The sequence below is a fragment of the Pinus tabuliformis genome, chromosome 8, assembly GCF_031772625.1.
Source record: "Pinus tabuliformis cultivar Carrire ecotype Pingquan chromosome 8, CPIR1, whole genome shotgun sequence".
Taxonomy (NCBI): domain Eukaryota; kingdom Viridiplantae; phylum Streptophyta; class Pinopsida; order Pinales; family Pinaceae; genus Pinus; species Pinus tabuliformis.
Genome location: NC_142294.1, coordinates 933,585,958 through 933,600,863, shown reverse-complemented (window position 1 = coordinate 933,600,863; position 14,906 = coordinate 933,585,958). Strand labels below are relative to the sequence as shown.

The 14,906-nt window shown below is 37.5% G+C and overlaps 1 protein-coding gene across 1 annotated transcript in view; it reads right to left on the bottom strand.

The window, feature by feature from the left end:
* The window catches only part of LOC149238582 (uncharacterized), a 55,643-nt gene extending 47,668 nt beyond the window's left edge, over positions 1-7,975 (bottom strand). The window contains exon 1 of the mRNA XM_089373091.1: positions 7,487-7,975. Within this exon, the coding sequence (XP_089229217.1) occupies positions 7,487-7,876 (390 nt within the window). The 5' untranslated portion in view covers positions 7,877-7,975. The remainder of the gene's footprint in view (positions 1-7,486) is intronic.
* Between the last annotated feature and the right edge of the window lie 6,931 nt (positions 7,976-14,906).

Sequence of the window (14,906 nt, the reverse complement as noted above, 5' to 3'; positions counted from 1 at the left end):
CAAGGCCCATTACATCGAGGTCTTCTCAGACAGTGATTAGAAGGATGGGGAGTTGGAGACAGTGAGGATCCAGCAGGGAGAGGACCACCACCACCACCATGTCAGGGAGGAGCATCTTTCGAACCAGTCGGGGGCGTCCTCGCTGCTTTGTGCAGGATTCCCAAATTTTTTACCATGAGGATCAGAGGTAGAGTGCAAGGGCAGCGTATCTCAGTTTTGGTAGACAGTGGGGCCACCCACAATTTTATGGATGCTCAGATGGTCCAGAAGAGGGGCATCACCACTGCAGAGTTTGAGGGGGTTTTCAATCCTAATACCAGGAGACAGGACTATGCGGTGCACTCGATATGTTCCGGCTCTGACAGTGACCATGGGGAACTATTCAATGACAGATCACTTTTTCGTGGTGGATGTACCGGACACCAATGTGGTGTTGTGTGTCCAATGGTTGTATTCCCTTGGTTGGGTTACCACTGATTGGAAACAGCTGGTGATGGAATTTGTCGGACCGGATGGCAAGCCGATGGTTCTTAGGGGCGTGCATTCGTACCTCCCTCAGACAGTTTCGTCCCACTGGATAGAGGCCGATTTGAGGCATGGAGACATAGCATGGGTAGTAGAGCTGAGGATTTCAGACGCTGGGGGGAAGACCATACCACAACATCTGGACATACAGGCAGTAATAGATAGATATCTGGTAGTCTTTGGAGATATACCGTCGGGACAACCACCTGACGGGATTCAAGCATACTATAGAGTTAGAGCCTGGTGTGCAGGCACATCTGGACATACAGGCAGTACTAGATAGATATCTGGTAGTCTTTGGAGATATACCGTCGGGACAGCCACTTGACAGGATTCGAGCATACTATAGAGTTGGAGCCTGGTGTGCAGGCAGTCATCACTACACCCTATAGGCATCCCAAGGCCTATAAGGATGAAATCGAGAGGGCCATCAGGGAGTTATTGGCGTTGGGTCACATAAGACCGAGTTCCAATCTGTTTGCTTCTTCGATTGTGCTGGTGAAGAAGAAAGACAGGACTCTCCGCATGTGCATTGACTACAGGGCACTCAACAAGAAGACGATGAAGAACAGGTATCCCATTCCGCACATTGATGAGTTGATGGACGAGCTTAGAGGAGCCAAGTACTTCTCTAAGATTGATTTGAGGTCAAGGTATTCATCAGATCCAGATGAGAGAGCAAGACATCTCGAAGTCAGCTTTCAGGTGTCATTATGGGCATTTCGAGTTTCTAGTCATGCCTTTTGGGTTGACCAATGCACAGGCTACTTTTCAGTCATGCATGAACCATGTGTTTCGAGGCCAGCTGAGGAGGTTTGTACTAGTATTCTTTGATGACATCTTGATCTACAGCAGGACATGGCAGGAGCCCCTGTAGCACTTAGAGATAGCCTTGCGTATATGGAGGAGCAGCAGTTCTACGCCAAGATGTCCAAGTGCGAGTTTGGGCTAACGGAGATGCTTTACTTTGGACACATCATAGGTGCAGATGGAGTCAAGGTGCACAAAAAGACGATTCGGGCCATTCGGGATTGGCCAGAGCCCTGAGATGTAATAGCGTTGAGATGATTTTTGGGCATCTGTACCTATTATCAAAAGTTCGTGAAGGGCTTCTCACAGTTGGGAACACCCCTTACTGATCTAACTAAGAAGGGGGCTTTTGCGTGGACAAAGAAAGCTCAGGCAACATTTGATCACCTCAAGGAGGTGATGAGTTGTTGTCCAGTATTAGCACTCCCAGATTTTACTCAACCTTTCACATTGGAGTGTGATGCATCAAGTGTAGAGACCAGGGCAATCTTGTCCCAAGGAGGGCACCCTATTGCTTTCGAGAGCCGGAAGCTTCTACCTCATGAGTTGTCGTATTCCATTTACGACAAGGAGATGTTGGCCATAATGCATGCATTGGCCAAATTTAGACAGTACTTGGTGGGGAATCGATTTCGGGTGAAGACGGATCACAACAGTCTTCGCCATTTCATGGGGCAGTAGGGCCTCAATGACAGACAGTAGAGATGGGTCAGCAAAGTGCAGGCCTACAATTTTGATATTGAGTATGTGCGGGGGAAGCACAACATAGTGGCAGATGCATTGTCCAAGAGACCAGTCGGGCTTTCGCTCATGAGCATTTGTCATGACTAGAAGGCTCAGTTATTGGTAGAGTACTCCAAGGATCGTTGGGCGTGCGAGATCTTGGAGGGAAACTATGCATATGAGCGCTACAGGGTGATGGATGAGGTTATTTATTATAAGGGGAGCATATTTTTGGTCTCAGGATCACATTTGAAGGGGTTATCTCAGGAATTATGTAACAGGGCAGCGGAGGGCTTCAATTCAATGGTTGCATCTGGGAGAGTATTGTTACAACACCACCCATCACATGTCCATTGGTATGACTCCTTTCCGTGCTTTACATGGTTATGATGCTTTGTCCTTTGTTGATATTGTTTTTGGAGACAACAGGGCCCCAAAGGCCAAGGATTCGATCCTAGAGAGCCAAGATATCCTCAAGGCTCTTAAGGATAACCTACAGACAACCCAGAACCAGCAGAAGATGTATGTTGACCGGCATCGAGTAGAGAGGCATTTTGAGGAAGGGGACTTGGTCTACCTTCGATTGCAGCCATACTGACAGTCCACACTGAAGCAGAGGGGGGCTGAAAAGCAGCAACCGAGATTTTTTGGGCCATACAGAGTGATCATGAGGGTTGGAGAGGTGGCTTACAAGTTGGAGCTACCACCAAGGAGCAGGATTCATCACATCTTTCATGTGTCATGCTTCAAGAGGGTGTTGGGGCAGCAGGTTACAGCAGTTGTGGAGTTGCCACCACTTCATGATGAGGGGCATTGATCCTAGAGCCAGAGGCCATCTTAGAGACCAGGGAGAGGAAGCTCAAAAGCAGGATCATCAGGGTGCGTTCGAAGAGTTTACCGGATGAGGATGCCACTTGGGAAGGAGAGCACATTCTTGAGCATCAGCATTGAAGTTTCCTGGGGACAAGCAACATTTGGGATGGGAGGACTGTCATGTCCCTTCCTAAATTATTTTGGAACAAGATTATTTTTTGTATTATGGGGCCAATTTTGGAGCTAGTGGACCCCATTCAATTTTATTAGGAGATTAGACTTAGGAAAAGTTATTTGTGTTGTGGTTAAGTTACACAAGGGGGCCACCCTCACTAGGGAAACACGCACTCCCTAGTTCGATTTGCATGGAGGTGGTTAAGTTTTGCATGGAGATGGTTAAGTGAGGGCCCATGATGGAGGAAGAATTGGAGGGAAAAAGTGATCCACGAAATCTATATAAGGAAGGCAGCTCTACTCATCTCATTCATCTTTTTGGTATATCGATTTCTCTTTAGTTGCTCAAGTTGCTTAGCTGAGTCACTTGCTGTTTAACACGAGTTCTTCAAGCGAAGAGCTCACCCTTTCTTTAGGGGACTTCGAGTGCCACCCTAGGAAGGTTTTCTTCATTTCTTCAGGAGGAGGATCTCATTGTGATTTCCAGCAGTGGCATTCACTTCCAGGTGGTGCATATTACTGGAGGATGCAGTGAAGAGGAGGACGAGTTTGTTTGTGGTGTCTTGTAGTGGAGTTTGGGTGTGAGATTTTCCAAAGAGGAGGCAAGGGAGAATTGTTGGCATTTGGGAGAGTTTGGGAGAGTTTGGGAGCTGGTTGAGCTTATTGTTTTGCAGTGTTACTTTCGCACTACCTGGGCCAGCGCAGAGGCAGCACTTGGAGCGCATATGGTGGGTAGAGTATCAGTCCTTGAGGCTTAGCTTTGTCGTGGAGGTTAGATGAAATACTTGGAGTGGTGTTTGCTTCCCTTTCAGAGCTTGGAGGAGGATTTGGTGGCCATTCCTTGCAGGTTGTATTCTTGGAGCAATTTGGAGGGCGTAGGCCATAGAGGAGGTCGAATTTGGGAGGTTGGATTTAGGCCAAACCCTTTCTGGGTTTTTGTGGGTTTTGGCCAAGGAGCTTGGGGCTGAAGTTTCATCATTTTCTGAGCACCGGAGATGGGGTTTCATGCAATTCCTTTCCAGCCTACAGTGTGGTTACTAGGAGACAGCGCAGAGCATTAGAGGAGCAGTCATTTTTCAGCATTGAGATTATTGTTTGACACCTGGGTTTTGTCAATCTTGCCCTTGAGGCAAGCCCAGATGCATTTTCCATACTATTGTACTTGCTCCATTCCATTAATAAAATGGCTCAGCTGGTTCTCATTTATGATGTGTATTAAGTATGTGCTGATCGTTTTATTTTTTTGTGTATAAATCGCATTTGCTTTTGCATATCACTGTTTGTTTAAGTTTGGAACATTACAGGCTTACATCAAGCTTGATTCTAGTGAAAACCCCTCGAGAATGGAATGAGGGCTATGGCTTTGAATGTAAACAGTTGTCCTGGTAGCTTCGGCCCAAAGAGAGATAGGAAGATCTTGGTCAAACATCATTGCTTTGGAGGCTTCAACAAGGGTTATATTTTTCCTCTCAACTACTCAATTTTGCTGAGGATTATAAGGGGCAGTTAATTGTTTTCTTATGCCATGTTTTTTACAGAAATCCACAAAAGGATGGTATTCATACTCCCTCCCCATTAGGAAAATTGAGCTAGGGAGAAGGAGAGAGAGAAAGGAGGTCAAATTGGTGGAGCCCACAGGGAGAGAAAAGAGCAACAATTATAAAAGGAGGAGAACAGCCTCGTTTTTTCCATCTTTTGACAATTTGACATCTGAACTTGAGTTTCTTGAGCTATTCAGCCAAGTCAACTAATGTTGTTGAGCACAAGGGATTTCCAAGCAAAGAATCCACCTCTTCCTTTGCTGAACTTCGAGTGTCACCCTAGGATAGAATATGGGGAGCTCATTCAGAGCAATTGAGGAGCTATTTCACAAGTTTTCTTCAGCTAGAGCATGCTTCTCCTAGGACGCAGAAGGAAATTCGTGGGGCTGAGAGAACCTAGCAAACAGTGGAGTTTTGGTTGGAGAATTTGCCGAGATTTTTCTACAGAGAGGACGAGTTTTTTTTGGTGATTTGCAGGGCTGAGAGAGTGGCATTTTGAAGGGTCGAATTTGTCTTCTCCTATGTTGCAGGAAACGTGGGGGGGGGGGGGGGGGGGGGCCCGTTTCCGGCTGGAAACCGGTACGAAACGCGGAAACGCGTTTGGTACGGCCAGGAAACGCGTTTCCGGCCGTACTGCCACGTTTCCCGAAACGGAAACGTGGCAGTACGGCCGGAAACGCGTTTCCCGGCCGTACAAGCCACGTTTCCCAGTTGTAATGTGTTTTTTTTTTATTTTTATTTTTAATTTGTTTTTAAATTTTTTTAGGTTTCCAGTAAATTCTAGAAGCCTATTCTAAACTTATAAAAGAGAAGTTTGTCTCATTCTCTCATCACACTATTCAGCAAGTCGTTTCTCTTGGAGACTGGCAGTTGTTTCAGCTAGGGTGTTTTGAGCAGTGAGCAAAGTAGATTTCAGCAGCAGGAGAAAGAGATTTCAGCAGCAAGAGAAAGAGATTTCAGCAGGAGATTTCAGTAGCAGCAGATTTGGCTCAGCTACAGCCATATTTCTCTTCTCTTTTCTGGCATTTCGGGGTAGTTTCAGCCACAGAAAATTAATTTGGGTAAGCCACATTCATTTTGTTAGTTTTTTCTTACTATTTCTTCAATTTTTCTAGGGTTTAAATGTAATAAATTATAATGTATCATTAATGCTTTATGATTGCACATATATATAATAATAATTTTTAAATATTTTTAATATATATATATATATATATATATATATATATATATATATATATATATATATATTCGCGTTTCCCCGTTTCCAAAATTTGGGGAGGTCGCGTTTCGTATCGCTTCCCGTTTCGGAAACTCGTTTCCGTTTCCCCGTTTCGTGCAACTTAGGTCTTTTCAGGGTCTACGCAGGGGTCAGTGCTCTTCTACTGTGTAGTCATTGAGAGCAGAAGCTTGTGAGGGATGAACAAGGAGAAAATTGAAATAAGGAAGTTTGGAGCAGTTATTTGCAATGGACTTGGAAGAGAATTTTCTAGCAATTGTCTTGGGCATTTTACGATAATTTCTTCTCTATAGCATATTCAGCCAGTCAATTAGGGCCACATGCATTTCTTGGGGTCACCCAGACACTTTCGATTTAGCCTAGACCCTTTCTGGGTTTTTGTGGATTTCATGCGGGAAGCCTCCAATTAATTTGGTCGAATTTTCTGAGCACTTTTGAGGACCCAAACACAAGTTTGATTTCAGCCAGCAACAACAGTTTTTACCAGGCAGTGCGCAATTCTTTTTGGGGGACCTTTCCGGCAATTGGAGCTATTGTATTGACACCTGGGTTTTGCCATAGCTTGCAGTAGCAAGCCCACATTCCATTTCTACCATTGATGTACCTATATTTTCTTCAAATTAATACCATGGCTTAGATTTTTGGCTTCAATTATTGTGTTTACTGATTGTGATTGTGTTATCAGAGTTTTATTTTACTATAACTTAGTGCATGTATTTGATATTCACTGTCATTTCCTAGTTAAGAACATTACAATATGTTTTTGTGTATTTCCATGACGAAATAATCTTATTTCACCCTCACCCTCACAAACTCACTTGAGCAAAGAATGGGGGGCTGTATATGTTTCTTCAAAGAAAATTGGGTTCTAAACTTCAGCAAAGAATAAGGTGTTGTATATATTTCTTCACACACTTGAGCGAATAATGAGATGTTGTGTATATTTACTCACACAATTAATTGAAGAATATATATCTATAAAATCTCACTCACGCATTCAAATAATAAATGGGTGCCAATACCATGTCAAAGCTTGTAAAACTCTCTAGCCTCTTTCATTTCAAGATGCAACGCAAATCAACAACCAAATGGATAAGTAATCCAAAAGAACTCAATTAAATTAGCAGACCTAGGACCTAACCACTGGGACTAAGCTAATTCATAGCTTTCATTTCAAGATGCAAGGCAAATCAACAACCAAATGGATAAGTCATCCAAAAGAACTCAATTAAATTAGCAGACCTAGGACCTAACCACTGGGACTAAGCTAATTTATAGCCTCTTTCATTTCAAGATGAAAGGCAAATCAACAACCAATGTATAAGTCATCCAAAAGAACTTAATTAAATTAGCAGACCTAGGACCTAACCACTGGGACTAAGCTAATTTATATAGAAAGATACTAAGCTTATTACTTGTATAAAGACAGTCCCAAAAAACATTATTAAAAGGAATATCACCTTAATCAAATTTTTTACTTGTGGAATAGATTATGATTCATTTACCCCTCCTTACTTTGAAAGGAGCAATAAAAACCTCGCGTGGACAAAGCACAGCCTTGCCGACAGACAATTAAAGGGCCAAATCGTACAGTTATATTCAATTAAAAAACCAAATTAGAAGCCTAAAATAGAAATGTCGGTGTAATGAAAATACGTACAGGAGTTGGAGTTGCAACTGCAGGAGTAGCTTCTTCTTCCACTCCTCTTTCTTTTTCTTCTTCTGTAGTGTCAGGTGAAGCAACAGCTACTGCGACTGATGGTTTGAGGGGGGGCCTAGGAAGGGGAGGATATATGGTGGGGCCTTTCCTGTTCTTGTCATAGGGCTGGTGCTTCTTCGGCCTCGATTTAACATGGTGGGCGGTCGCCTTCTTCCGTGGGCGAGAAGAACATTCAGTAATCAGTGAAATTCTGGGATGTTGGGGAGCTTTCGGGATGGAGATGGAGACAGTGCGTATTGGGGTTATCATGGGTTTTCTACCCCAGATTCTGGAGCCAAAGAACGAGGGCCTGTTTGAGATTGCTCCTACGGCTGATAACATCGTCGCCATGCCTCTGTAATACTATACGGATAAGAAGATAATGAAAACTAGCACTACCCTGCATCCATAAGCATTTCAAGATGTCTACCACTCGATATGCATTTGTGTTTAGTGCCTTCATATAAGACGTGATTTCGTAACATTCACATTAAAAATTATGCTAAATGTAGTTAAGTTAGAAGAGTGTTTGGAAACCAAATTTACACTTATTTCTCGTTTCTTCAAATAATGAAATTGAGTTATCAACTAAATAATTATTTGTAAATTAAAGATTTATCGGTGTAAATTAATTAGCTTGGTGGGGTTTAGTCTCATTAAGTTTGTGGTTAAAATTTTATGGGGAAGGTGTGGAAGTTATATTATTTTATTAATTTAGGGGATATTTATTTTCACATTATTTGGTAACAATCTTTTATATTTAGATGAATGGTTTTTCTATTTAAAGAGTGAATAAATTTTAGCCTAATATAATATTAAAAAAACAAACAAATATGTAATATTGGGAAGGTGTAGAAGTTATATTATTTTATTAATTTAGGGGATATTTATTTTGACATTATTTGATAACAATGTTTTATATTTAGATGAATGGTTTTCCTATTTAAAGAGTGAATAAATTTTAGCCTAATGTAATATTAAAAAAACAAACAAATATGTAACATTGTACATTTCGGCCTGGAGTATGCCGTAAAACTGCTTCTGCTTGGCTAAGAGCTCGTCTTCCTCGGACGTAAGGAAACAGGTTAACGGCCCAAGACCCAGAGGCATCTGGCAGGAGTGAGAGCCTGCTCCCGATTACGGACCACCAGCAGGGTTATGCCAGGTGGCGTGGTTTTCCTATTTAACAGTGATGAGTCATACCCAGCATTCGCGGATAGCAGCCAGAGATGGCTGTCCTCACTGTTGGTTTGACACCTGAGTTGATAGGTTTTACCACCTTCGGAAAAAGAAAAAAAACATTGTACATTTAGATAAATCATTTTTCTATCTAAACTTTAGGACTCCTAGAACCAGCTTAATCTAATATTAAATATTAAAAAAACAAGTGTGAATTTAAAAACAATTTGAAATGAGTAAATTAGTAAAATTTATGAGATTGAAAATAAATATATTTTGTTGTTAATAAGTCTTATACAACTTTATTTATTTTTAGCAAAGAGAAGATAAAATTACTCCCTCTCAAAGGCATCCAAACTCAACCAAATTTTGCATAGTGGTTATGACAACTTTATTTATTTTTAGCTTTTATTTTTAGCAAAGAGAAGATAAAATTACTCTCTCAAGGGCATCCTAACTCAACCAAATTTTGCATATTCCTAATGAGAAAAAACAAAGTTAAAAACATCTAGAGCTGATTTAATTTATATAATTTATGATAAAATTGAAATTAAAAATAATATTATTTATTAAAAAAAAACATATATAAAATTTTATTTATTTTTAAGGAAAAAAAAAAGTAAAATGCATTTAAAATGATTGTATTTTCTATTTAAAGATAGAAACATTATATAAATTCACGTATTTAAAGAAACATAAAAGTTTCTCTTTCTTTTAATATTTTTAAAATAATTATAAGTTAAGTATCTTTTAAAACCTATTTCCTTAGAAAACCCACACTGACTTTCATATTTTTATTTTTAACATATTTAAATAAAAAATTATATTGTGACAAAACTTATAAAACAGAAATATACATAAATTTGGGAGCTTTTACCTTGAGAATGGATGGAAGTAAATTTGAATGTGTTATTGCAAGGTTAATTTAAGAAAATAGTGGTTGGAGGCTTTTTATTGTTCACAGTATGACTAGCACAATTATATAAATTAAATAGCGTGTAAAGGCATTCCATGTTAAGCATCAAAACATCTACTTCATGATGCATCTCACTTTGTTAAAAAAAAAAATAATAATTAAATTACAACTTTATTTTAAATTATTATTACTATTATATATATACATACGTTAAAAAAAATATAACTAACACAACCACATTAGTAAATGTGAATGATATACTCAAGGCATATAATTATGATTATTATTAATGATAGATTAAAATTACTACTATTATTAAATAATATTATTATTTTTATTGTTAAATAAATTTAATAACAAATAATAAAAATAATAAATTAATTCATTATTAATAATAAATTCACTCATAAATAATTAATATATAATAATAATAGTTAACTAATTATGATTATTATTAATGTCTAATAAATCTCAAATTCAATATATAAATATTTAGATATAAAGACTAATAAATATAAATCTATAAAGATTAATAAAAATTAATATATAAAGATTAATATAATATAATCATATTTAATTAATAAATATTGTTAAAGATTAATAAATATAAATTTATAAAAATTAATAAAAATTAATAGATAAAGATTAATAAATAGTAATATAAAGATTAATATAATATAACTGTATTTAATTTGTCTACGCGGTCTTGGATAGATGGTGATCGGGGTTTTGTTAAGGCACTCTTTGATGTGAAGTCACTGATTCAATTCCCTGCCTTGATCGAGGTGATATATTAGACATGATGAAGATATAGTCCTATCAAGCTTACAAAAAAAATTATAGCCATATTTAATTAAAAATATGGTTATTAATATCGTTAAATATTAAATATAAATATTGTTAACTAATTAAATAATTCGTTTTTATTTCATTCATTATTAATTAATTTATTAAATAATTGATCAATTCATTAAATAATTAATTAATTCATTTAATAATTAAACCCTAAGATAAATATTATAAACCCTTAAATAAACATGGTCGACCATGGTTGAACATGGTTGATTTTCATAATGAGACAATCTTTGTCGCAATGCGATGTTGGACCATGCTCGACCATGGTTGAACCCTTAGATTTATAAACCCAAGGGATTAATACTAAAACCCCAAAGGATTATGAACCCAAGGGAATAATATTAAAGCCAAGGGACTAATATTATAAACCCAAGATATATAAACCCTAAGATAAATATTATAAACACTAAAATAAACATGGTTGACCATGGTTGATTTTCATATTGAGACAATCCTTATCACAATGCGACATTGGACCATGGTCGACCATGCTTAACCATGGTTAATTTTCATATCAAGACAATATTTGTCACAATGTGATGTTCGACCATGGTTGACCATGATTAACCATGGATGAAAATGTTTGATTTCATAAAACATGGTTGACCATGGTTGACCAAGGTTGACCATGATTGACCATGGTTGACCATGATTATCATATTAAGACAATCTTTGTCATAGTCCGACATTGTACCATTGTTGAGACAATGATTGTCTTTCATATTGAGACAATATTTTCCACAATACGATGTTGGACCATTGTTGACCATGATTAACCATGGTTGACCATGGTAGGCTATGATTGACCCTGGTTTACCATGGTTGATATTATAAACCAAAGGGAATAATAAACCTAAGGGATTGATATTATAAACCCAAGGGCTTAATATTATAAACCCAGGGAATAATGAACCCTAGGGAATAATAAACCCAAGGGATTGATATTATAAACCCAAGGGATTAATACTAAAACCCCAAGGGAATATGAACCCAAGGGATTTTCATATCAATAGAATCTTTGTGACAATGCAACGTTCAACCATGGTTGACCATGATTGACCATGGATGATCATGTTTGATTTTATAAAACATGGTTGACCATGGTTTCACCATGAATATCATAATGGGACAATCTTTGTCATAATGCGGCGTTTGACCATGGTTGAGATAATGATTGATTTTTATATTGAGACAATATTTGTCACAATGCAACGTTGGACCATGGTTGACCATGATCAACCATGGTTAATCACGATTGATTTTATTAAACATGGTTGACCATGGTTGATTTTCAAATTCAGAGAATCTTTGTCACAATATGACATTGGACCATGGTTAACCATGGTTGATTCTCATATTGAGACAATATGTGTCACAATGCGACGTTGGACCATGGTTGACCATGATTGAAATTATAAAACATGGTTGGCCATGATTGATATTATAAACCCAAGGAATAATAAACCCTAGGGGTTAATAGTAAAAACCCAAGGGATTATAAACCTTAGGAATATGAATCCATAGATATTATAATAAACCCAAGGGATAAAAATTATAAACCTAAGGTATATAAACCCTAAGATAAATATTATAAACCCTAAAATAAAAATGGTTGACCATAGTTTATTTCCATATTGAGACAATCCTTGTCACAATGCAACGTTGGACCATGGTTGACCATGTTTGATCATGATTGATTTTCATATCGAGACAATCTTTGTCACAATGCGACGTTGGACCATGGTTGATTTCCATATTGAGACAATCATTGTCACAATGCAATATTCAACCATGGTTGACCATGTTTGATCGTGATTGATTTTCATATCGAGACAATCTTTGTCACAATGCGGCGTTGGACCATGGTTGATTTCCATATTGAGACAATCATTGTCACAATGCGATATTATAAACCCTAAAATAAACATGGTTGACAAACATTGTTTCAATATGATAATCATGGTCGACCGGGGTCAACCATGGCTAATCATGGTCAACCTTTTTTAATAAAATCAACATGATCATCCATGGTCAATCATGGTCAACCATGGCTAATCATGGTCAACCTTGGTCAACCATGTTCAACCATGTTTTATAAAATCAACATGATCATCCATGGTCAATCATGGTCAACCATGGTTGAATGTCGCATTGTGAAAAATATTGTCTTGATATAAAAATCAACCATGGTTAAGCATGGTCAACCATGCTCCAACGTCACATTGTGACAAGGGTTGTCTCAATATGAAAATCAACCATGGTCAACCATGTTTATTTTAGTGTTTATAATATTTATCTTAGGGTTTATATACCTTGGGTTTATAATATTAGTCCATTGGGTTTAATATTATTCCCTTGGAGTTTTAGTATTAATCCCTTTGGTTTATAATATCAACCCCTTGGGTTTATTATATCAATCATGGTCAACCATGGTCCATTGTTGCATCGTCACAAAGATTGTCTCAATATGAAAATCAATCATGTTCAGGCATGGTCAACCATGGCCCAACATCACATTATTACAAGGATTGTCTCAATATGGAAATCAACCATGGTTGACCATGGTAAACCATGTTTATTTTAGGGTTTATAATATTTATCTTAGGGTTTATAATTTTTATCTCTTGGGTTTATAATATCAATCCCTTGGTTTTATTAATCTAACGATTCATATTCCTAGGGTTTAATATTACTCCTTTAGGTTTATAATCCCTTTGGTTTTAGTGTTAATTCGTAGGGTTTATAATATCAATCATGGCCATCCATGTTTTATAAATTCAATCATGGTCAACCATGGTCCAACATCGCATTATGACAAATATTGTTTCAATATGAGAATCAACCATGGTCAACCATGGTCTAATGTCACATTGTGACAAAGATTCTCTCAGTTTGAAAATCATTCATGGTCAAGCATGCTCAACCATGGTCCAACATCACATTGTGAAAATGATTGTCTCAATATGAAAATCAACCATGCTCAACCATGTTTATTTTAGTGTTTATAATATTTATCTTAAGGTTTATATACCTTGGGTTTATAATATTAGTCCCTAAGATAAATATTATAAACCCTAAAATAAACATGGTTTACCATGGTCAACCATGGTTGATTTCCATATTGAGACAATCCTTGTCATAATGTGATGTTGGGCCATGGTTGACCATGCCTGAACATGGTTGATTTTCATATTGAGACAATCTTTGTGACGATGCAACAATGGACCATGGTTGACCATGATTGATATAATAAACCCAAGGGGTTGATATTATAAACCAAAGGGATTAATACTAAAACTCCAAGGGAATAATATTAAACCTAATGGACTAATATTATAAACCCAAGGTGTATAAACCCTAAGATAAATATTATAAACACTAAAATAAACATGGTTGACCATGGTTGATTTTCATATTGAGACAACCCTTGTCACAATGTGACGTTGGAGCATGGTTGGCCATGCTTAACCATGGTTGATTTTTATATCAAGACAATAGTTTTCACAATGCGACATTCAACCATGGTTGACCATGATTGACCATGGATGATCATGTTGATTTTATAAAACATGGTTGAACATGGTTGACCAAGGTTGACCATGATTAGCCATGGTTGACCATGATTGACCATGGATGATCATGTTGATTTTATTAAAAAAGGTTGACCATGATTAGCCATGGTTGACCACGGTCGACCATGATTATCATATTGAAACAATGTTTGTCAAAACGCGACGTTGGACCATGGTTGAGACAATGAATGATTTTCATATTGAGACAATCTATCTCACATTCAACATTGGAACATGGATGACCATGATTAACCATGGTTGACCATAATTGATATTATAAACCCAAGGGACTATAAATCTAAGTGAATAATATTAAAATCTAGGAACATGAACCCTTATATTAATAAACCCAAGATATATAAACCCTAAAATAAATATGGTTGACCATGGTTGATTTCCATATTGAGATAATCCTTGTCACAATCCGACCTTGGACCATGTTTGACCATGATTTATTTTCATATCGAGACAATCTTTGTCACAATGCAACAATTGACCATGGTTGACCATGGTTGATTTTCATATAGAGACAATCTCTGTCACAATGTGACGTTCGTCCATGGTTGACCATGTTTGATTTTATAAAACATGGTTACCATGATTTACCATGGTTGACCATGGCTGACCATGATTGTCGATGGTTGAGCATCACAGATGATCATGGTGAAATATATTTTAATTGAGGGTGATCATGGTTGATTAAATTCTACAATGGATAATCATGGTTGACCATGGTTGATTTTCATATCGAGACAATCTTTTTCACAATACGACGTTCGACCATGGTTGACCATGATTGACCATGTTTGATTTTATAAAACATGTTTGACCATATTGACCATGGTTAACCATGTTGACC